This window comes from Strix aluco, chromosome 1 (assembly GCF_031877795.1).
Source record: "Strix aluco isolate bStrAlu1 chromosome 1, bStrAlu1.hap1, whole genome shotgun sequence".
NCBI classification, from domain to species: domain Eukaryota; kingdom Metazoa; phylum Chordata; class Aves; order Strigiformes; family Strigidae; genus Strix; species Strix aluco.
The window spans coordinates 78,910,893-78,936,162 of NC_133931.1; the positions used below are offsets into that span (position 1 = coordinate 78,910,893).

The 25,270-nt window shown below is 38.9% G+C and overlaps 1 protein-coding gene across 4 annotated transcripts in view; it reads right to left on the reverse strand.

Annotated features, from left to right (window-relative positions):
* The window catches only part of SEMA5A (semaphorin 5A), a 353,854-nt gene that overhangs the window by 126,444 nt on the left and 202,140 nt on the right, over positions 1 to 25,270 (reverse strand). For all 4 annotated transcript variants that reach the window (XM_074825752.1, XM_074825742.1, XM_074825761.1 and 1 more), the window contains 5 exons: positions 24,481 to 24,579; positions 23,089 to 23,302; positions 8,834 to 9,119; positions 4,179 to 4,314; positions 626 to 830 (listed from right to left, as the gene is read on the reverse strand). In XM_074825752.1, coding sequence (XP_074681853.1) covers positions 626 to 830; positions 4,179 to 4,314; positions 8,834 to 9,119; positions 23,089 to 23,302; positions 24,481 to 24,579 — 940 coding nt within the window. The remainder of the gene's footprint in view (positions 1 to 625; positions 831 to 4,178; positions 4,315 to 8,833; positions 9,120 to 23,088; positions 23,303 to 24,480; positions 24,580 to 25,270) is intronic.

Below are 25,270 nucleotides of genomic sequence, written 5' to 3' on the forward strand. Positions count from 1 at the left end.
AGAAGCTTGAAATTTTGAACCAAGAAAGCAATATTTCTAACCAAGGCAATTTTAGGTGGAGGATTATTTTTCTTTCATTGCTAAGCTCACATATAAATGGGAAATAATAAGGCAGGGTGTAAAACTGCATAATGAATGACTTAAAAATGAGTCGAAAAGGAAGGATAATAAAATATTTGTGAGCAAAAAAGTCAGAAATAGCAATAGCAGTAATTGCATTTGCCATTTGTAGAGTTACTTCTATCTCAGAGGATCCTAAACTATCTTATCTTTGTGAGATTGTACCCTGAAGTACATAAAAAGAATAAAAGACAGAGAAACTTGCGAAGTCCTGTTTGTAGAATTTCCAACCCTTTGCTACCTCAAGAGCACGTAGGCTTCATACCTTCAAAGCCAAACAGGAAACGGACACCATAATTTGAGTTCACAACATGGTACAAACAAAGACATTGCAGACTGCTGAATTCATCTACTCAGAAAACACAGAAGGTAGAATTAGTGCTGTCAAAGAGGCAAAGCTGTTGTTCAAGGTGCACTACGCATATTTCATAACTGATTCACAGAACATTAAAACTCATAGACCTCATAAACTTTTGCAGTTATCACAGCAATGCAGAGTTCATACCTGTGGCAAGATAGATGATATGAAAAAGCATGTCCTTGCCCTGCACGACATCCACAACCACATGGGAAAATCGGCTGTTGTCTTCCATGAAGTAAGGTATTGGAATAACTGGTTGAACAACCTCATGCATTAAGAAGAATTTTTGAGCATCTTGAAGATTCCTCTCAGTCAGATTTACATACAAACCCTGGTCCATGGTGCCACACTGTAAACACAGAGAAGTAACATTACTATATGCATCAACAATAACAACAGATTTACTCTCTGATTTACAGCACAAGAAAATAAAAACCAAGTGTATATGTTGTAGTGACACTGTGGAATTCCACTTTCAGGTCTCATTTTGGTGCTGACCAGGCTGTCCACACAGTGACTGAGGAAGCTCCGCTTTCCTGAGGCAGTACTATGGAGGCTCCCTAACTCTGAACAATATGGGAGGGCACCAGACTGACCACCACAAGTGGGCTATAGTAATATTTTGCTATATCCTATGTTCACAGGGCAGCAAGGAGAAAGACTACCATCCAACAAACCACAGAATTTTCTGACTAGTTTTCTTTATAATTTACACAGACACAGTTCTAAAGATAACAAATTTTCAAAAGAAATCCCATGTCCCACCATAGCCCAGGTCTGACAAAAATCCCAGGTGACAGCACCACACAGAGTTTTAGCAGCTACTTCAGACCCCCTATTTACTAGCCAAGAATGGACAACGCAGAGCTCTAACTATAAAGTGTTATCCACAGCAAAGACATTTTTGCTTTGGAACTGACTGTATTTTATATCTGAAAACTGTACTCTTTCCTTACAGGAAAGCATTCACTAATTGCACACACAAATTTCAACCACAAATAAATGAAGCAAAATAACTGGCAGTTAATTTTAGCATCTTTGTTTAAGTCTTCAACAGGACACAAAACAGAAAGCTGAATATGTAAACATCCACATTTACTCATGCATAATTGCATCAGAGAAGTAAATCAATACTTCACAACATTTATCAAATATGCTGGTGATGTGAAAGACATACCTAAGTCATACTTTTTTGCTCTATTCTACTATGTCATAAATTATGCCATGAATTACAGCATGAACAAAATAATACAGTGTGCAAACACCTAACAGTTATTTTTTCATTACTGCCATGCTTTCAGTCTGAAATTAAGTGATCATTCCAAATCCAAAACTCAAATAAATAATTTCATAATGAGAGATCATATGATGAGGAAAGACAGTTAAGCAACTGGCAGGAAACAATTACTTGCTCTGTGAGCACCCTGCATGACATGTCAGTGAAAAAAATAAACCATGCCAAAGAAGAATTTCTCTGAATCTATCAAACAGGGAAGATTCCAGCTGGAGCGCTCCCGATACACTGAAATACACACGGTCCTTGGTCTTAGGATGGAAATTGTCCTGTGTAAAGAGAAAAGCAACAATCTCTGGGGAAAACCAGTGTTCCTCAAAACTGAGACTCCGATAGTATTCTAATCTGGAAAATACTTCATGAATATAATTCAGTCTTGGCAATACAATGTCTGATGTAACTATTACTACATAGCAGCAGCCTTCTTTCAAATCACATAGTTCTGTCTGTTATTGCTGGGTAGGTAAATACTGTGAGGATAAATCTACTGCTGAGACTACACAAACAGAACTCCTGATATTTTATCGTAAGGACTCTACAAAAGAAATGTCCTTCCGTCTGGGAAGGAAACTAGTGACTCAGCCAATGAATATATTCCATCTATGTGAACTATGTACTCTAAAGCACCATCAAGTTACATAAAAGGGTTACACCTAGCTCTAAGCATTAGACTAGCTTCTGGTATACACCGCTGCTGCAGTTACGGAGCAAGAAATCTAACAGAAAGTTCAACAGAACGAAAGACAGAACCTGCAAAAGAACAGAAGTTCGACATCACTAATCATACCTAGAGAGCAGTTAACGACAATTGGCTTTAATACTGCGTGTAAAAGGCCACGTTACAGCTTTTAACACTAGCATGGGCCTACAAAGCTGTTGCTCAATGAGATACGATACAACAGTTACCACTGTTGTAAACTGGATGAAATAACAGCCATATTAAAATCAGCCAGGCGATCCAAGCAAGAAATTTCTTCAACACCTCAGTCCTGACTGGGATTTAGAGATGAGCACCAACAGTAGAGACTTAAACTGTTTTACACAGCCATCAGGCTGTCACCTTTGTTTGTATGTACCATTCTGTATGGGTGATCTCACAATAATTATCAACACATTAATACAAGATCTGTAGGGAGAGGTTAATAACTTCCATTGGACTTGCTCACCTGTCAGAAAGAAGAAAAGGTTTTTACATACAGGCCTTTCTTCAGGCTTTCTTCTTCAAAAATTTAGCCTCACTTAGATCCTCTTACTGTCACTATTTTGACAATACAAATATTTCTACAATATGTAAAAAGCTATATACAAATATAGCCCTCTTCTGCTATGTGGCTTACTTAAATGTGTCTTGTCACTTGGGGCTAATGCCAAACATAGTATTTAGGAAAGGTAATGTGGCTTTGGCCTGTAACTCAGAGCAAATTCAGTGCCTTATTTTCCTTCATTTGCATAAATCAGGAAGTAATTAAAATTACCTACAATCCCAAGTGGGTGATTCTGTTTCATGTTTGCAAAGATCTCATGACTCTTACAAGATAGGGAAGGCTGTTATAGGAGCAGCACTGAACTCGTGAAACTGCACTGAGATTAAGGGAAGGTGAAAGGTGGATAAAGGTGAATACACTTAAGTATCTTGATGAAAAGCTATTGTAGTTAATCACTAAATTAATGCTGTTTTCCTTTCAATTTCCCTTGCTAGAATCTCACTAAAATTGTCCTAGTAGGAGTGGTGACTATGCAGAAGAAGAAAACAATGCGTATGTGCTCACCTGAAATACCCTTTTCTTTTTGTAGAAAGTTCCACTGAGTGACCCACCTTGGACTAATTAGTTTTACACTGTCAGCCAACTGCAGATTATTACACCCTCTGAGGCTGACAAGCTCAAATGAGGGGCACACTATGTCACAAATTCTTTTAATCAGACTCTTAAGGGAATATGGACCACTTTGCACAGGAAAATATAAAAAATCCTGACCACTCCTCATTTACATCCCCCCACTTTTTTTTTCTGTCAGACCGTGTTCCCTTTTCAGGCTCTAAGAGCACAAATACAATGTAAAAGAGTATAGCAGTTTGATCATACTTCAGCCAGGAATTAATGTTACCTTGACAGGTAACTGTAGTGTTTCATTTTGACAGAAGATTGAAGTTAAGACTTTTTTCTTCTACCCTTCAAAGCACATCTGCTTTCCAACCCAAATTATTTCATGGAAGGATAAAATAAACTGTGTTGAAATACAGGGACCTCTTAAGCCTTTGTGTGTGTGTGTGTGTGTGTGTGTGTGATTTTTTTAAGATGTTAAGCTATAACATACTACAAAACTGGACTTATTTACCGTGAACCATACAGCACTTTGAAGAGAACTCATGTAAACAATTGTACTTCTCCCATGTATCTGTACCTGAAAATTAGGGTTAGGATTGGGATACGGAAGCCAAGCCGAACGAGAGTTTTCCTGGTATTTGAAGGGTCCATTAAAGGCCTGAGTTATGGCACTCAGGTTAAAAACACAAACTGCTGAGGCTGCTATGCTGTTCCTGCAAAATAAATACAAACATTAACCTAAGTAATAACATTAAGAAGTCCATTTGCTGAAAAATAAATAAAAATGACAATAACTCTCCAATTCTGCAGGTAATTAACAAAGCAGATATGATCAGCCAGAAGATGATATCTCAAGATATTGATATATTATGTGCTGATTTAGGCAGAGACATTGGTTTTAAAATTTTTGTCAGCCTTGCCAAGTAGCTGGTGTGGGAGAAACTCAGAGCTTCCTACCTTCTGCTGCTGCTGTAATACCTCAAGGCTTTACTTCCACACATAATCACATGCATTAGGGACACCCTTCTTCTAGTTACAAAGTTCAGGATGAAATTATTCACAGGGCTCATTAATGTTTCTTCTATACAACAAATGGCAGCACTACTGAAGTAAGGATTTTCAATGTTTGGTACTATCTCTAGACCCTACAGAACCCCTGCTAAGACACCTCCACAAAAATCCTGTCTTCCAGGAGATGTTGCACAGCGATAAGAATGCAAGTTCCAGAAACCCATCAAGAGAAAACAACTTGGACTGCATACTTTACAAGATATCCTGGTAGAGGAATAAACAGAAATAAACAGCAGCCAGGCAAAACACACAATTTCCTGTTCTTGTCTTAAAAATGTGATATACGTGACAATAAAGTAATTCCGCACAGTATAAAGAATATAATCCAGTGACTATGAGAGCCTGTAATATGGAAAACTGCATTGTTCTTTTCCACACTTTGAGAAAAAAATTATAGATAATTTAGGTGGCAGTTGCACAAATTTCTATTGCAGGTAAAACTGCTGACAATTGATCCACACAGCATTCATTTTTTCTTTTTCTTTTTTTTAAACTCAGCCTGTAATTTACACAAGACTTAAGAAAGCCTACTATAGAAACTCCAAGATGATGGAAAGAAAAAATAACCCCAGGGGATCAAATCTACCAACAACTGAAAAAAAGAGTTAGGATATATGGATTTAATAGCAGGACAAAAGAGCAACTTGCTTTCTTATGCTTGTCACTCTTATTTCAAAGAAACCCCTAAACTTGAAGTCTCATGCTAACAATTTCTGCAGAATCAATTATCACTGGATTTGATAATTCCTTGCCTATATAAACTATCATTAAATGCAGCTCACTAATATTATTAACCATACTAATGTCTTCTTGAATTTCCTGAATTCCTTAAACAACATTAGACTCATGCTTACAGATTTTCAGATAGTCTGAAAGAAACAAAATCAGCTTCGTTATGAAGCAGTGGCTATAGTGGACTTAATAGTCAACCACACATAAAGGGTGCAGGTTTTACTATTACTCAGTCTTTATTGACAGAAATGCTTCAGTTTTTCCCAAAAGTATATTAAACTATATTCACAGTATATTAAAAAAAGCATTAGGGTACAATAAAATCATTGCAATTCTGAAGATACCGAGACTGAAGAATGCTGAATGTGGTTCAGTAATATCTAATGGTGTTACACCAACAGAAAGGAATATGTTGTTCCCCCTCATGGGAAACGCTGGTGCTTCTCCACCGTCAGGTTGCAGGGCTGAGGGTGGATCATATGGGTTGTGCAGGTGTCTGTGAACAGGTGTTCAGCATGTGGAAGTAATCCTAAAGCTACAACATTTCAACAATATCCAAAACTTTAGTAGCAATATTTGATGGCAGAAACAAAAATAATTTAAGTGGAGTGTTGTGGTTTGAGCTCAGAGGGCAACTGAGCACCACGCAGCCACTCACTCCTCCCCTTCCCCTCCAGCACTGGGAAGGAGGCAATCAAAAGACCCAGGAACTGGAGATAAGGACAAGGAGGGATGACCCCATCCTTTAAGGCACAGGAAAACAACAGGCTTGTTAGGGAAGAAAAAAAAGAACATACATTTAATACAGACAGTAACGACAACAACATGTAACAGACAGAGTAGGACTGTGAGAAGCATTCCCACATCTTGAAAACACCTGCCCCCCACCCCTTCCTTCTTTCTGGGCTCAGCTTTGAGCCCAATATCTCTACCTCCCTGCCCAGTGGCACAGGAGACAGAAAATGGGGGGTGCAGTCAGACCTGCCACTTAGTTCACCTCAGGGGCAGGGGGGTGGGGGAAAACTCCTGGCATTCCTCCCCTGTTCCAGTGCGGTCCCCCTCTCACAGGAGACAGTCCTCCACAAACCAACTCCAACATGAGTCACTCCCACAGGCATGGGGGTCACCCTCGCGTGTTGCAATCCTCTCAGCACCAGACTACAACAGCAGGGCCTTCTTCCCATGGGGTCCCAGCTTTCTTCGGGCGCAGTCACCCATCCCGGCATAGGGCCCCCCACAGCCTGTAGACCCCCATGGCTGGCAGGGCGGCGGCCCTGCCTTCTGACCACAGGATACAGGGGATTCTCTGCTCCAGCACACTTTACCTCCTTCTTCTCCTTTCTTCCACTGACCTCAGTATTCGCACAGATCTTCTCCCAACTTCTCCTCACAACTCCCACAACTTCTCCCAGGTTCCCCTTCTTAAATATGTTATCACAGAGGCGCACCCACTGTTGCTAATTGGCTCAGCCTTGGTGCAAAGGTGGGTCTGACTTGGAGCCAGGGGAGCTTCAAGAAGCTTCTCACAGGGACCCACCGCTGTAGCCCCCTCCCCTGCTACCAAAAAACCCCAGCCACTCACTCAAACCAGGACATGGAGCTATCAAAAAACCCCACCCCCAAACAGGTGTAATTAATTCCTCTTTGAATAGTCCATCTCTGTTGGACAAAACAATGCTGAGCTGCTGAGGAAGAAGGAAGTAGTAGCAAGGTTTCAAATACTGTCTATGTTCATGTGGCAAAGGTAGTCTTATATTAGCAAGTTCATTTTCAGAAGAGCCACGGTGTGCTGATGGCAGCCCTGATAGGGGGTTTTACTCATTCTCAGAAACTGTGGAATCTGTAGCACAGAAAACTCCATTATTCATCAAACTGTCAGGACAGCCCTTCTGAGAGAAGAGCATCGTTCCCCTTCCATGGGAAAAGCCCTGTGGACTTTTTGGAGCAGAATTCCTCCAGTTAGGCTTTCTGTGGCAGGAGCGTGTCAAGGCTGTTTTGACTTGTCATGAAAGATCATGTTGAACAGTGTATGAGCATGCCACCTGAGAAATACCTGCCTTCTATGATTTGAACTAGCTAGTAGGACAGACCAATGAAATGAAAATTTCTGATGAAAACAGCATCAAATTTCTGATCCCCAGTAGTCCCAAAGTCTCTACTATTCTCTTTAAAAAAGTAGCATTTAACTTCACTACATTACTACATTGTGGGAACAGGGTTAAGCTCATCATCCGATGGCACAAGTCAGGAATCGTCACAGCCTGGTGCAAGCAGCCCCTCACTAGTCATGCTCACAGACTGAGCTGCCAGCCCGGGGTGAGCCCGAGTCTGGAAGATGCCTAGATGTGTTAATAAAGGACCATATCAAAAGCATGAAAACTACCTTAAGCTCAAATTCATGCTCACTGTCTGAAATACTCAGGGATTATAACTTGTTGGCATTAATTTTCGACTGTTCCCACCTGGTTAATGGATATTTATAGAAGATAGGTATCCAGGTGTTTACAGCAGTAGTAAGGGGCACTAATCTATGTTTTAGGTGCCTAAGCACCTTTTAAAATGCTAGACAAAGCTTACTTACACAGCAAGACACTGCAAGCAAGTAAGAGAATCAGAAACCAAAATCTGAAACTCTGTTCTAATGGTCCAAACACTGGGCTGCACAGCCATAACACAGCCATAACTCACTGAGCAACATATGAACTCTAGTTATCATGTTTAAAGTAACAAAGGACATTTCTGAGATGAATGTCTCTTTTTCCTAAGAGCTGAGCAACTCTTGATATCACGCTCAGAGTCTTGAGAGCTTTTATGTCCATCCAATATTTTAATATTTAACAGATTTTAATTTTTAAGACCAAATTGTACTTTTTTAAATTTTACCTTGTTGATTTAAAAGGTTCAGTTAAAATTAGATTAAATTCTTGATTTGACCCTCAAACTCACATGAGTATACATTAGGACTAATTTAAAACACGTAAGAGCATCTCTTGTGCTCTTTTGGGTAAGGTGAGCTCCTCCTGACATGGTCGAATTACATCATGTCAAATTCATTATCATGTCACCTTACAATTATAAAATATTTATTTCATAAATACACAATGTATTTATATATTACAATGGTGTGCAAAATAAAAAATAATGTCTTTATAAGAATGTATGAAAAAGATGACTGAGTAGTCTTAAACAAAACTGTCTCCCTGTTGTAAGGAAATATTAAGAATTCTTCCTTCTTCCATATGCCTTCAACAATTCATGTGGGAAACATTTGGAACTGACACTCATTCACAAGAGGACAGTGGATTGGGCAAAACAGTAGTTTGAATTTATGATGTTTACTTGGCATATGCAGAAGAGAGCATCTCAGAAGCTTTAGTTTTTACTGTCACAAATAGCAAGAAAATAAAATATAACACGAAATTTACTCACACATTAGTGGTAAAAATCCCATAGATCAAGTCCAATTCTGGCAGGAAGAAAGTGCTCTGTAGTTCATTATAGTAAAATGGAATTTCTCCAGGGCGAGAGCAGTTCAGCCGAGCTTTCATGAAGGTAGTCCAGGTGTCCTCCAGCACGAACTTGCCACCAATATCATTTTTGCACACCCGAGCAGCACGAGAGAAGACTGTTTTCCCACAGTCATGTTCCACTGCATTCTCCCGGAAGAAGAAGTAGGTAAAGTTCCCAATGTCATAAGATGACACAAAATTTGGCTCTGAAAATAACAGAAGAAAATATTATTTATCGCCTTCTTGTGATATATGCACTCATATTACATGGAAGTTGGATTTATCTTCAAGCACTAGATTTAGAAAAATATGTCTTTTATTATTTTTGAAGGGAATTGGCCCCATGACATCTGAACAGGCCAGCTCATGTCCAGCCCAGATTATGAGCTACATGAACATGGCTAGACAGACTCTCTGCTCTGGGTGCCTATTGCACATGACTGTGTTGGTCAGCCCTGGCCCAGCTCACTGTATTCTACCATCAAAAGCATAACTGAGTTTTAATTCTCCATATGGACATAATGTATTCTTACAGTGTAATTGCTTTATCTGTTGTGTTAACTCTCTTTCTGCTTTGCCACCACGCCATTATGCCAGATTAGCAGAATAACGGATGGTAATCGAGTGTGACTAAGAATGTGCTCAGAGGCTATAATGAAAAGAAAGAGAACTCTACAGAAGAGCATTTGATGGCAAGATAACTGCATTTCAGCCCTATCTCACTTAAAACTTTTGATAGTATCAGAGTATTTTTTTCTTTTTTCTAAAAAAAATATTTAAAACTGATCAAAGAAACTGACGGTGATGCAGGAGAAATTAGAGACTATACCCCAAAAAATCTAGAAAACAACAGATGGCAAAATTTCTTAAAAGAAAAAAAGAAACAGTAGATACCAAAGACAATAAACATGTGGCCCATTTCCCATAAGGATTACTGAAACTGAGGGAGAGTCCATGACCTTAAAAGAGATTGACAACCTGGTGAGTTCTTAAAGGAAAGACAAATTCGATACACAGATTTGTAGAGAAGAGCCCCCCTTGTGTAAAGAACCATTACAGAACACTGGTGCCCCTCAGAAACAAGCAAAATTTGTTTTGGTTCTAAAATTTTATTCTAAAGTGGGAAAACAAAGAAACTAACAAAACTGTTTTGAAAACATCTATTGCGAGGAAACACTCCAAAGAAATTTAATAGGTAAACATTTCTTGACAGTACTATTGTATTGAAAAAAGCTGCTGTAAGTGAATCTAAGCATTTTGCAGGAACATGTCAAACCTGTCAAAACTTTTGAGGCAAACTAGAATGACAAGCAAGCTGGCATTTCCACGTGGCAGTCCAAACTCTGCCAGACAATTCTTCTCCAAAGATGGCCCAGCTCCCAGCTTATGTGGCCTCTTGTGCTGCTTCCCTCTCTATTTGCTATGCTGAGAGTCTCCAGGGCAGGTTTTTTGGCAGCAATGGTCATCAAGCTGCCTAGGATATTTGAATCTGAGCAAATATGATAGCGCTCTCACTCCTCCCTGTAACTTTCACTCATTATCATATTAAGCACTTCCTTGACATTAGTCCATAACACACCAGATTTTCCCCACACTCAGATCTGCACAGGTGTTTCTGCTGGAAGATAGCAACGAAACACTTTTGAGAACTTGTTGGTATCCTGAGCTCCCATAAGTTAGATAGTATGAGTGCATTTGTGTCTAAAAAAAAAAAAAAAAAGGCAAAATAGTTTGACAGGACTTGCTATAGAAATAAAGGTAAACTTGGATCGACAATATACGAGGAGCTAAACTATTAGTAATGTTTTTCCTATTAGAACATCATATTTTCATTCCATGTGTGTAAAATTTCTATTGCAATAGGAATTTTGCTTCAAAGGCTTCAAAACCTTTAAACTTCATTATTTGAGTTTATAGATTTGTAGAAATGATTCTTAGTTGCTCATGAGCTCTCACTCTTTAAATATAACATGTAATACTGTTATACATTTACACACTGAACACTGAAACTGGAGAAGGCTGAAAAAAAGACCTTGCTTTTTAACATTGCTAATCTTTTTTTCTCCAAAAATGCACAGCTTTGCTGAATAGGTAACAGGGTAGAATGATATATGAGATTTAATTACAAGTATTAATGGTAAGATGACAAAAATATGTGGCTAAAAGTCACAAAATTGTATACTATCACATTCTAGACAGGTTAGACAGTTTTGGCAGGCATCAAATATTAAACATGTATCCAGAGATACTTGTATGCAAAGTTTTTTCTTATTATAAAGCCCAATTATGTTTCATTCATTCTCAATACAATTCAATTTTTTCAGCTCTGTGGAACAAACTTGTATTTTTTTCACTAAAACATACTAGAAATAAAATCTTTTTAGGAATACCAGGCTAACTAAAAAAAAAAATAACCCACTGTCCCTCATTATTCAACTTCAGTTTATATCCATACCACATACAGCCATGATTTATCTTAATCTGTAATGTACTTTCTTCCCTCGCTCTACACAATATCCTTTCAGATTGTTCTTATACTCATGGATGGAACTACTGTATATGGAAGAAAGAAAAAGCATTCACTAGTCTGAGTGTAACTTGGGCTACCTGTCCACCATACTTAGGTAAGGTCTTACTTACAGCAATATCCACTAAAGGTAGACATTAAGAAAAACAATCCACCTGAAATAGAATGAAAAACTAAAATTTGTGTTTGACTTTTTGTAGCCTATAACCCTGCTTGCTCTTTGAAATGATCTCAAAAATATCTCAACTGATTTAAGAAGATTCTACCTATTGTGCAAATAATATCAATTTGATCCACCCACAAAAGTATCCTGTAGAACCATTAAATACAGAGGCCCTGCCTTGCAATGAGGCCTGATGATGCTTCTTGCTGGAGGCCCACTGAAATAAAAAGGTCTCTACACTGGCATAATAGGATCTCACTGCAGAGCCAAAAACACTACTAGGAGCACTCAAAGTGTGTAGAATAATGAATTACAAATAAAATTTTCACAAACTGTAAGAATAAAAGAATATGAAATGCATTCAGAATGTTTTTAGGGTTCTTGAAAAATCCATGTCAATCTTTCAAGAGACAATATTTTAAAGTTTCACTGATAATCACAATACATGTATAAATAAAAACTAGTACTCATATTTCACAGATTCAAAACTGAGAAACAATATATACATCTGCAAACACCTATGCATATACTTTACTGATTATGAACTGATGAAAATGTGACCTGATGTTGAAACTTGTGAAAACTGCTTTCATTAGCATGAAATGTAATAATCTCAGAGCTACCTAGGGGAATTCTGTGGATATGGAAGGATTATCGTGTCAGACTTTATTTATTTCATTTTCTCTTTGGGAAAAGTGAACTGAATCACTTCAAAGCTTCAAAGGAAAAAGGAGATTCCCATCTAGGAAAAATTAGTTCATATGTTTCCAGATATTGTGCTGTGAACTGCTATTTGTTGACATGGAGGTCTTCCCATAAAGTTTTTCATGGAACAAACAAAGTGACTCTATTGTTTCCTGCTGAATTTGCAAATAGTTCTGGAAGGGTAAACACATTCCATTTGTGAATTATTAGATCACCACAAGTGCAAGGATGTGACAAGGATACAGCTAGTATGGAACAACATAAGAATGTCAACCTGTAATAACCACGAGTATTGTATATGACTTTTATGGGTTTTTAAATATTCAATTTATAGATGCGTCAGGCTGACTAGACCTTCCCAAATTAAATGGAGCCAATGGAATCAGGAAAGCAAGAAAATGAGTTTGTCAACATGACATGACAAAGATCTCCAGCGTACACCATGAAGCAGTGCTACACAGATACACAAGCCCATGCACTGAAAGCACTAGGTGGAGAATTAGTGCTGCCTCTGGACAAACACTCTGTAGTGTGCTATTTCTGAAGTTTTCTTACTCAGCACAAAGCCTGGAAATCTTTACAGTTTCCTTCATAAAGCAGCATGACTATCCTGCAAGGACATTTTGCCATAGACTCTTCTAAGTTATTGCAAAAAAGATAACTGAACTGTATGAAGTCAAGATAGAGCTTCAATCTGAAATAATCATCATATCATACAACCATAGAATGGTTTGGGTTGGAAGGGACCTTTAAAGATCATCTAGTTCCAACCCCCCTGCCATGGGCAGGGACACTTTCCACTAGATCAGGTTGCTCAAAGCCCCGTCCAACCTGGCCTTGAACACTTCCAGGGAGGGGGCATCCACAACTTCTCTGGGCAACCTGTTCCAGTGCCTCACCACCCTCACTGTGAAGAACTTCATCCTTATATCTAATGTAAATCTACCCTCTTGCAGTTTAAAACCGTTGCCCCTCATCCTATCACTACACTCCCTGATAGAGAGTCCCTCGCCATCTTTCCTGTGGGCCCCCTTTAAGTATTGGAAGGCTGCTGTAAGGTCTCCCCGGAGCCTTTTCTTCTCGAGGCTAAACTACCCCAACTCTCTTGCCTGTCACCACAGGGAAGGTGCTTCAGCCCCCCAATCATCTTTGTGGCCTCCTCTGGATCCGCTCGAGTAGGTCCATGTCCTTCTTATGGTGGGGGCCCCAGAGCTGAACACAGTGCTCTAATAATCTAATTGTTTTTCTAATGGCTGGAGACAAACCTATATTTTCTGGGAAGCATGGCCTCTGCTCTTAATGAAAAGGCACTTACTAGCAAGAGACAATGCGTCCCTTTAGATTATTCTCCCTTTCCACCCACCCAGGGAACTTGAAGACCAAAGAGACCAAGTCCACACTCACTGCCACGGCCACACACTGATGCTGTCTGATAGTGCTGATTGCTCCTGTAGGGACTGGCTGCAGCTCTGCCGTGCAGCACAGGCCAAAGCTGCAGCTCAGAGAATGGCATTCCTGTATCATGAAAGAAAGGGTGCACTGCATGCCCGGGGAAGCGGTGTAAGGACAGATCAGGGGATTCAGGGGTGTAAAGCTTACTGGGAATGGGATGGGGCACTCTGGAGGGCAGAAGGAGCCAAAGGGTGCAGCCCCACCTGTACTGCCTCTTGTTAACAGTGCATAAAGCAAACTTCTCCCTGAGTCACACCCAGGTTTTCACTGCAAAGCAGTAGCTGGAGTTGTCCAAAACAAGGCTGGGAAGTGAGCCAACAATTAAGCAATATGGATGAGCAAGGGTGCTGTGTGTAAGCTTACTTCCTGGACCTTTTTTATTTAGTGCTGTAGATGTAGTCTAAGTGGGTAAAAGGATGAGAGGAACTGTACAAAAACTTCCTCTGGGAAAAGCAATGGGAAACGGGAGCCTGAGAGAGTTCTGAGAGAGCGAGCATCTGAAGCAGTCCTGGCCTCTTCTCACTTCCTGAGCTTTGGAGCAAGAAAGTTGGCTTGTGCTCTTTACTTTCTAAAACTCCACATCCTCTGAAGTAGAATAATATGACTTAATTTACCTAGTTAGTGGATGCTACTGTTTCCAGAGTGAACCAAATGACAGGGAATGATCTGTCTTTCTGGAGGTAACAGCAATTAACCTTAAGGATTATAAGGTCCAAAGCCTACTCTGAGCAAGAAAGAGCTGTGATTTCCACTGACTGTCCCTGTGAGAAGTAACCACTCACATCTCAAATGTGATGCATTCAGAGACACGATCAAAAGTGAAATTAGCCCCTGAAATGTGAAAATAAAGCTAAAATTAGAAGTTTGTCAGATCTAGACACAGATCAGATTATATATATACACAAAATAAGACACACACATAGATATATGCATCCATAATATATTAAAAATCAGAAGTCTAGATACTGGTCTAATGCCAAACAACATCTGTCTGGAGCTTGTTCACTGACCTCACTAGATCGGTGAATCACACCGTCATACTGTTGGTCTCTAAAGACCCATTTCTTTCAAATATTTGCATTCAGCCAAATACTTAATAGCATTAAATTCTGGGAAGATACTTTTCAGGTTTTTTGAATAAGGTTCAACCTCCAGTGAGAAATGCTCTCCAAAACAGAAGTTCAAAATAATGGAAAAAATTTAAGCTCCAAATGTGCCAGTCTATTTTATTTTCTTTCACTTTATTGACATATTTAATGAAGTCCATTTCCTATCTGCTTTTTGCCATCCCCATATATTCATTAAATATATTTATTTAGTGTAGCCCTCTGCAGCTGCTGGAAAACAGTATAGATCTTGCATTAGGCTGACCAAGGCATCACTGCTCATGAATGCTTAAGGACAAATCTTAATCATAGAATAAAATTTCCCTACAGTGTTAAATATCTCAGAAGTAATATATAATTTGTATTTATCATAGCTCTATCCATCCTCAGGAGCTGAACTATAAAATGTTAAGTCCTGGTATAAAACTGATGGAAATCATTGTTTATTAATAACTATTTTTCCTCTGTATTTCATAATTGTCTAGGACACATACTTAAAATGATAGTCTGTCATAGCATAGCTGGCGACCAGTCTATTTGACTAGTATTTCTTCTGCAATGCCTCAGCTCTCCATGATTTCTTTTACATTCTTTTCATTTTGCTAAATTGAAGATTTTATGGGTATGGAAGAGCAAGGACTGCAGAATACACTAAAACTGTGTATGCCAGACATTTTTTCCAGTCTTTTCTTATTTTGCTGATAGGTTTTATAATACAATTCAGTATAATCATAAAAGTGGATGCACTCATTAGATATTACATTTTACTGATGTACTCTAATAAATTCTGAAATGCCATTATTTCTTTCCTGAAAAATAGTTTTCAAATATGACATTACAAAATTCCTTGTTTTATTGTCTGTTGTTTATTTCAAATACATCTTCTTCATTTTCAAGGTAAAGTGTTCTTACATGGCATAATATTCTGCAATTTATTATATCATTTTGCTGATGCAAATTTGCCAGTGACAAACTTAGTGACAGAAACCATTCTCTACTCTGATTAATACCTACTCAAGTCCTTAAGAGTACCATCTGGAGTTCAGTGGATTTTGCATCACCTACATTCACCGGATAGACACCTTGCACAGCAGTATATGGGGGACGGGCAAGGATCAAAACCACACAGGACTACCTCAGTTCCCTCAGAATCTCTAGAGGTTTGGGCTATAGGGATCTATCAAAAGATGTAGAAGTTTGGATGGTTACTTAAAACTCTGAATCCAGAATTCCACATACACAAGAACAAAAATTAGTTTTCTTTAAGCAGATTTTGCCAACCAGCAGGTATGGTATGGGAAGAAAACCCAGTATGATGGCTTACCCATTTCCCTCCAAACATTTTGACTGCCACTTTTTTTTTTCCTTCCTCTGATCTCGTTTTACAGGGAAGGAGACAGTCAAAGGGCTTTCCCTGCAGACTTGGTCCTCTCTTTTTTCCCCTTTTTTTTTTTTCTTCATAACAGAAAGGAAACCAGAGTTCACTTTCATAATCACTCCCTTTCCCTTTCACCATAAGGCTCAGTATGTCTGCTGATGAAATTCTATCTGTGCCTTCCAATATTTCTGTCTTTCTCCCTTCTTTGGTGAATGTTTTTCGTGTGTTCATGTTCCCCAAAATTTGTCCCTTTTTCTACCTTCCCCTGCCTGAGATGTATTTCAGTTCTAAGTTCTTTCAATCTCTGGCTCACTGTGTATTATAGTTTCCTGCAGCGTTAACGAGGCTGATGCTCCTGTCACGCCTCTCCACAGCTGGGCACAGATGATCTGCTTGCAGGGGTGCCTTTCTACCTTCCTCGTTCAGCCTCTCCGATTGGCACCTGACATGAGCAGGCTAGATGAGATATAGAACAGGCTCTGTCCTCAGTAGCCTCCTAGTCTTTTCATAAATGGAAGGTAGACCTTGCTGTTTTACCTAGGGTAGGTAAGAAGAAAAAAAAATCCCATCTTCATGGGAAGTGCTGCCTGTAACTAACATCTGGGTCCTGCACTCAGGTCACAACAACCCCATGCAAAACTACAGGCCTGGGGAAGAGTGGCTGGAAAGCTGCCTGGCAGAAAAAGACCTGGGAATGTTGGTTGACAGGCAGCTGAATATGAGCGGGCAGTGTGCCCAGGTGGTCAAGAAGGACAATAGCATCCTGGCTTGTATCATAAGTACTGTGGCCAGCAGGACTAGGGAAGTGATTGTCCCCCTGTACTCAGCACTGGTGAGGCCGCACCTCAAATACTGTGCTCAGTTTTGGGCCTGTCACGACAAGAAAGACATTGAGGTGCTGGAGTATGTCCAAAGAAGGGCAATGAAGCTTCACCAATGGTGAAGGGTCTGGAGCACAGGTCTTACAAGGAGCAGCTGAGGGAACCAGAGTTGTTTAGTGTGTAGAAAAGGGGGCTGAGGGGAGACCTCATCGCCCTCTACAAACTACCTGAAAGGAGGTTGTAGCAGCATGGGTGTCAGTCTCTTCTCCCAAGTAACAAGGAATAGGACAAGAGAAAATGGCCTCAAGTTGCACCAGGAGAGGTTTAGATTGGATATTAGGAAAAATTTCTTCACTGAAAGGGTTGTCAAGCATTGGAACAGGCTGCCCAGGGAAGTGGTTGAGGCAGCATCCCTGGAGTTACTTAAAAGACATGTAGATGTGGTGCTTAGGGACATGGTTTAGTGGTGGACTTGGCAGTACAACAGAACAGAACCAACCTTATGTGTCACACAACCAAAGGAAAGTAACAATTTAATGTCTTGCAAAATAAGCAACAACTGGTAGCATATGCTTTGCATATTTTCAGTCAGGTCTCTTATCTGAAAGCTAAAGACCAAATTGCACATCTCAAGAACACACTGGTTTTGAGTTACATAAAATATTACATAATGAGAAAAGCTTGCACTAGGTAATTACAAGGCTTTTCATTAAAAAACAGAAAAACGAAAGGATAACCCTGAATTATTATAGACATTTCCATTAATCCTTAAAAGCAAAAGTGAAAGGATTAATTTTTGTTCTTAGGTCATAATTTCTCTCCACATATCCTACTAGCAGCAAGAGTTATAATAAAAATCTGCTAACAAACAATAATAGGAATGGATTCAGAGCTCTATTAAACCCTGATAATGAAACCACATTTGTAGGAATTGTACTTTTACTGTTACTTGTGAAGAACAAAAGTACCTACTCTAGATTAATAAGCTTTTTATTAAGTAAAACGTTTCTAAGAAAATGATGTCAGAAGAACTACTTTAAGAGTACCTAATAACCAAATGCTTAGGGCAGCAAGAGGAAAAAGTGATAATATTATGTCTACCAGCAGAACAATCCAAACATTTCTATACTCTTGTCAGCTGGAAAGGCTACTAATCTGTATGAAATTTTATTTTATATTTTTCTGTTTTGGGGCTACATCTGATATAAGATTACATTTTAATCATCTATGGTCTGCCTACTGAGTGGCTTGACATTTAGAACAAAGTTTTTATTTATTTAATGTGTTTCAATAGCATCTACCATTGGATGTCTAAAATAAAAAAAACAGCTACACTGTATTTCAAGATAGTTGGAGATCCAAGCAATTGTAAGCAAAGGCATCTGGCAAATAACAAAACCAAATGTCCCAGTGTTTCTCCATGTGATGAAGCAGAAAGGAATTGACTGGGATTTCAATTTTTTCTTTAATCTGTTTTGCCCTTTTATTGGCTAAGTGAAGCAAATAGACATTATAGACTAACACAAACTTTCACACTGAGGCATCAGATCAAACATTTACTGTCTTGAGGAGGTGAATTGAAAGGAGAAATACCTTTACTAACTGTAAATGTTCAACTACAGAAAAAGTTTCTAAGTCTAAGCAGTAGAGGCTTTTCCTCGCCAATCTGGACCCTCTGGAGCTTGTGGACTACAAACATAACTATTCCATTTACCTCTGTCCTCTAGAGCAAATGATGACGAATTCTGCCCCTGCTGCACTCTGCAGATCAACTCTAAAGCAAAGTCTAATTAGAAGCACTCTATAACAATCAAATCTGGATATGATTTAAACTCTGTGTTACACTGAAAGCTTAAAGACTCTCAAATAAACAGCATGCCAGCTGTAAGTCAAGGTGTACTTTTTTCTTAATGAAATATTTTATTTATTTGCTATCAGTTAATAATGTCGAATGCAGACTGCTAAGGCAGACCGTTCTTATTATGAAATACTCCAAAGGTAATTTTAAAATGTTCTAGCAACATGCTGCCCTTTACTGACCTGAGCAGTTGGGTGAAGCTCAAGGTCTTGCTGATTGCTTTGCTCAGGAAGAGAAATCAATGAAGGAACTGTCCGCTTTAGACCTAATCCTCAATGTGTGCTGTATTAGCTCAAATCATTTCTCTCAAGCACTGTACTTCAACACAGACTCAGAAAGAAAGAGAAAGGAGAGTAGGTAGCAGAATAACATGCCTTAAAGAATAATTTACTGGTAAGCAGTCTTTCTCCCTTCTTCAATTGTTTGTGCATATATATACTCACTTGAGTAACTTCAAGTATTACTTTTTTCTCTACATGAAAAAAGAGAAGGCCAAAACATGACATCATTACAGAGAGAGCTGGGTTTCTGTTTCACATTTTCAGGTTTACTAACCTGCAGCCAGCTGGGCTGTTGGATGGGAAGAGCACTGTTTTGCAGCAGTTATTAACACATTTGGGTGATCATGTTCCTCTTGATTGAGAATAGTGACAGAGTACTGACAGGGTTGGCAAGAAAGGAGAGGATAACATGGGGTCTGTCTCTTCACTGTCAGCTGATAAATTCTTTGTGAGCAACCCAACCTTAGAACTGTTGAACTATGGTGAATGCTCAGGTAATAGCACTAAGGCAGTCTGGTCCTTCAACAACATCTCCTCATGGAGACAAGCAGAATCTGCATGATGACTGTGGTCAAAAACCTGCTCACTGCATTTGGGCCAGCTGCATTTAATGCTGTCTATAAAAGCACCAGGAAGACAGAGATAGGCTCCATAGGCAGAGCATTAATTTATTTTTGTAGAAGAGGAAAGAAGTTCTGAGGTAAAAATATTATAACTGGCAATCATATTCAGAGATAATCAAGAGCTGAATAGATTACTACTTCTAATGTTAAAAGACAGCAAGTTCGATAACTGCCTCCAGATGCTTCTTTCCTCCATCACTGAAGAAGACATGACTGTTTACACTCTAAAATTTTCCAAAACAGGAAAAGCTTTCAGGACATTGGCAGATATCTGTAACATGTGGCCAACTGTTCCATTCAAAATTGTCAAAACAGACAATATTCAGGGCAGTCAAATCTCAAATATTGTCAGCAGGTTGTCTAGTGGGTAAACAAACAGCATGTTCAGAGAGTCTCTAAGATGGCTCCACAATAACTAGCTCCAGTCAACAACAGAATTTCTGTGTTGGCAGTGTTGCTGTGTTGTCCATCTACTTTTTTGGATCAGTGCTTGTTCAAGATCTTTGTGTTGCACATACCAAGGGGTCATTGAACTTTTCTTTTTCCTTTCAGTTATACTCTCACAGTATATTCCTGTAGCTTGCTTTTACACATATCTTAAATAATCCATATTTTTAACCATGCTATCCCAACTCTTCATCACCCCAGATAATTGTGTGTTGAGTGCATCAAGAAAATTATAATACAGAAATGAAAGTTCACTGACTTCTCTGTACTCTACTAAGTTTAAGTACCTGATCAGAATGATTCTCAGTAACATATGATGAAAATAACTGCTAAGTTACCTATTCAGGATGTGGATTGCTTCCAGACCTATCAAGACCCTAGTAGAAGGCACAACCTGACAATAAATACAGGACTCTGGCTGAACCAGAATGAATGGGAAAGCTCAGACAGGCCATCAACGTAAATTTATTTTATTTGTGACATCTGTGATTCCAGAAGCTGAAATCACAGCATGGTAATATGGGATCTCACCCCAGCCACATGACACGTCAGCTCCATTTTCCCCTCCCACACCGTGTGTCATGGTCCCTGTGATTACAAGACCTTCTGACAATTAAGATTACGAATAAGGTTTCTTCTGTGATGAAGACTCAGAGCTTCCCATGCCAAGATCCTTCACTGCAACTTACAGTGAACACTGACAGCAGACTGCCTAAGCATATGGGCATGTCCCTTTGGCCCAACTGACGGCATGGAAAACCCTTGAATACACTGAGAAGCATGCTAGCCATTAAAATCAACATCTTTATTGCACAGCAATAACACACGGAGCAAGACAATCAGCTGTATTTTAGAGTATTGTCATTGACCCCAGACATGGTTGGAATTGGTCCAATGTGATTTGCAGAGTAGAAAACCTAAGTGAGAAAAAACATTGAGCCTCTAAGGGAAAGATAGATGTAAAAGCAAAACTCAGTTTAAACTGGAAAAATTCAAAACAAGGCTGAATTACAGTAACTGTCAGCTCCTGCTGCTGAACAGATATTGAGTAGGAAGCTTCCATTCCAGTTGATGCCTTACTTTTCTTTTAGGATTATCTGTGTTACTTTCTCACTGAAAGCAGCAAAATCTTCACTTCTGTCCAAGCACAAAAAAAATAATGCAGTTTCTTGGCACTGAGTCACATATGAGCAGACAAATTGACATAAAAGCAGATGAATCCCCAACTCAAGAAGATGAATCCCAAACTCTTAGCTACCCCAGAAGGCGTTCCTCCTCCCTTTCACATAGGTAAGTGGGCTGCTTCCAGCCTTTTATTGGATTTGCTTGAACTGGGTCCATTTACAAAACTCATCTTGTTCTTCCTATCCAAAGACATAAGCCACACGTTTCTGGCAACTTAATTCTAAAAAGTTTTGAGGCAGAAGAATGAGCTCTAACAGAGAATGTATACGTGCGACCGAATCTTCAAATAGGCGAAATGTAAATACAATGAATCTGATTAATTAGAGGAGTCTGGGGGGGAATTTTAGTGTGCCCTTTGGTGTAAAACACATCCAGTTAAACTGAAAATTCAGTGTGAAGAATTTTTTCCCTTTGACAGAAGCACCCAGGTGTGGCACAGCAATTAGTTCCAATACCACAGCTGTGTGGACAAAAGGTGCCAGAACAGGGATATCTATACAATGAGTTAGTTTTATCTCTCACATTTTTTTTGCACTGCTATAATTCTGTTATGTTCCATGCAGTTTGGTTTTGTTTTGTTATTTAATATTCTAAAATCAGATAACCTTCAGGGAAGGTCACAAATTTCTCCAAGCTACCTCTGATGGCTTCTTTGTACAAGGAAAATACACCAAGCAAATATGCACAATTCAGCATTCAGATTATATGAGAACTGATATATTCAAAATAAAGTCTGTCACTTGCAGCTGACCTAATATTCTGAAGCTAGAAGGGGTTATAGTTGTACTTAATTTCAAACATGAGAATGATCCCATCATAACATGAAGTGCACTGTGGGAATAGTGACTGTCATGTCATGTAGTATGAGTTATGAAAATATGGGGTTTTTTCTACTGGGACAAGCATGGGAAAATTATAATACGTATAATTTCACATTTTATGTTAAACAATAATTTTAATTTTAGAAGAATCTGCTTCTTTTTTGTAATACATAAAATGGCAACTGGCCCCATTACATCTCAGGAATACCTATCTGTTTACAACGTTTCCCAGCTGGAAATCCTCATCAGGTGATTAACATCTATGACACAGGAGTCATTGCTACAACACGATTTTATGATATGTTTTACACACTAGTCCCTGCCCTTTGGCTATAATACGCGTCAAAAACGTCAGCGTGCCACCTAAGAAGCTTGAAAGCAAAACTTTTTCTGCTTGTCAAGTCTGGGACCTGCAGGGAAAGCCAGGAGAATTCAGTTCATTCTAAACTGTTTATTTTCTGCCTTAGGTTTTTGAAGGACTCAACAAAAGAACACTCAAGGCAAGCTACTGCTCTTGGCTGACTCAGCTTTGCCATGTAAGCACACCTGAGAGACACAGTACAGATCAACCCTATGCCTGCAAACATGACTTAAATATATAAGTGCACATCTACAGAATGCAATTATATTAATTAAATGCCATAATACTTATACTAGTAAAATAAAAAAATGTATTATGCAAACTAAATTTAAAATTAGATAAACAATACTCTAAAAACATTCCAATTCTCAGAATGGAATTTCAAGACCGTGAAGATGGAGGACATGGCTTAAAAAAAGATGAGTCTCATGGTCCATCAGCACTCACCATTCAGCCACTTGGAGTTGTACTGGGCAGTGCGGAGAGGAGGAAGGGCCCCCAGGCTGCGGTAAATAGCAGGATCCCTTCCTGGAAAATCCATGGCCGTAGCAGCATATAACTCCCCACTGGAAGTGAGAAGAGCAGTGGAGTTGTGCTGAGGACTGTAAGGACAACGAGCCATGCCACTGATTTGATCATGTATCTCTGTCAAGTTACTTAACTGCAAAAGAGTGAGAAAAAGAGACTTAAATGACGTGAAAATTATCATTTCAGCCAAGCTGCACCAGTCTGAGCAAAATCCTATCATAGACACCAGTTATCTGCTTTGGTATTGTACAACAGTAATGAGCTGACCTTTACATCAATCTGAAACTGTCTCATGTAGAAAGTTTTACTGTAATGTCTGATCTCACTTTTGCCACTTTGGTTATGTAAAACGTAAGTTCATCATTAGCCACTGTGCCTAAAATGTTTTATATTAGAAGTGACTCAAAAATTAATTATCTCTACACAGATCGTTATTATGAAGAAGAAAAACAGATCTGATTGCCAGAATCAACTAAGGTATTCACCATAGCAAATGGTTAGACAATGAAAAAAAAGATCTATTTGTTTTGTTGGTGTGTTCTAGGAAAGAATGAGATTTAAAAAAGGAGCTTTCCAGTTCAGCAGAACTATCTCTCTGATTTAGTAGCCCTAATACTTTCAGACATAAACCACAGTATGTTGTTAATATGTAATTTAAAAATAAAGGCACAATAGGTTTAAATTTAATAAATGTGCCAAGGAGTTTTTTGGTGATACAGCTATTCTTTGTATTTAAACGCCTCTCCCCTCCTGAAACAAATAGCCAGCTTAGTCCAAACAGTGACATTTTGATTTTTATTATAACTACTATTGATTCTGTAATGGACTCTCTTTCTTTGATACACATAAATTACAACTAGGTTTTTTTTCAGAAACAAAATAACAGATTTTCTCAACTAAGATTTCTTCATTTTTGACAGTCAGAAATCACTAATACAGGTACTCTCATCTTCCCCAGAACTACACATACACAGTATGCAGCTACCCTAATACATTTTATAACTAAACCAGTTGATGCCAATCGAACTTTACAGACAGGCAGAAGTCTTAGAAATACCTAAGGTTCATGAAAACTGGCATGCGGCAGGAACTTGTAGCTGTGCTCTCTCCCACAGCTGAGGAAAAGACTGCAAAAAGAGATCATTGGTTAACTCTCCTCTTTGGCCTGCCACTAGCAAAATCAGCCTTTTACACATCAGCTCACCCATCAGTAGGCAAATAGCCTGGACTCAACCACAGCATGCTCTGCCTTTCAGTCTGCTGGCTCAGAACAGAGACTTGAGCTGGTGGGATAAAACATTTAACTCATACCGTCCGATTGGTGCAGATAGGAGTGAATGCGTTGGTTCCACAGGTAAAGAGATGGTTGCCTCCAACAAGAAGCACTCGAATGTAGTTCTGGCATTCCTCCTGCCATGCAGAAAAGAAAGACTAAATTCAGTGATACTTCAAAGGATAGGGAGGCTAATTACAACTTGCTTTCCACGGTTATGTGTTCACACATAAAAATTTAGGGGAACAAGGCTTGAGCATACCTGATTGTGTTAGCAGTCATGACACACATAGATTTCCTAACTACAACACATGCATCCATCAATCTTTGTGAGAAGTTCTTAATAGGATAACAATAAACCTTTTCAGTACTGAAGATTTCTTCTAAGTGTATCTTTCAAAGGTTTAGCTAAACTCTGAAGTGATAGATGCTGATTTAAATAATACACCGCTGTCTCAACAGATCAGATGCTGTTTTCAAAGACACATCAGGCCAACGGAAGAAGATGGGAGGAAAACAGGAGAAAGAACAGATTCTCAGTAACATGAGTATGTTGAAAGCAGTACAAATAAAATTCTTGAGTTGTTCAGACGCAGATTTGTCCCTACTAGTTTCATAATTTGCACAATGTATTTTATTAGAAGCATCTAAGTTTCTGTTAATTTGAAGTTTCTCAAGAAATTTCATTACCTCAATACATAGATGCTCATCCCTGAGGAATAAGTTTACATGTTTTTTATCCCATTAGGATGTATGAAGACTTTATGATGTTCATTTCTCTTATTTCAGAAGCTAGAAACCAACAGCAATTTCTACTGTTTATTCAGA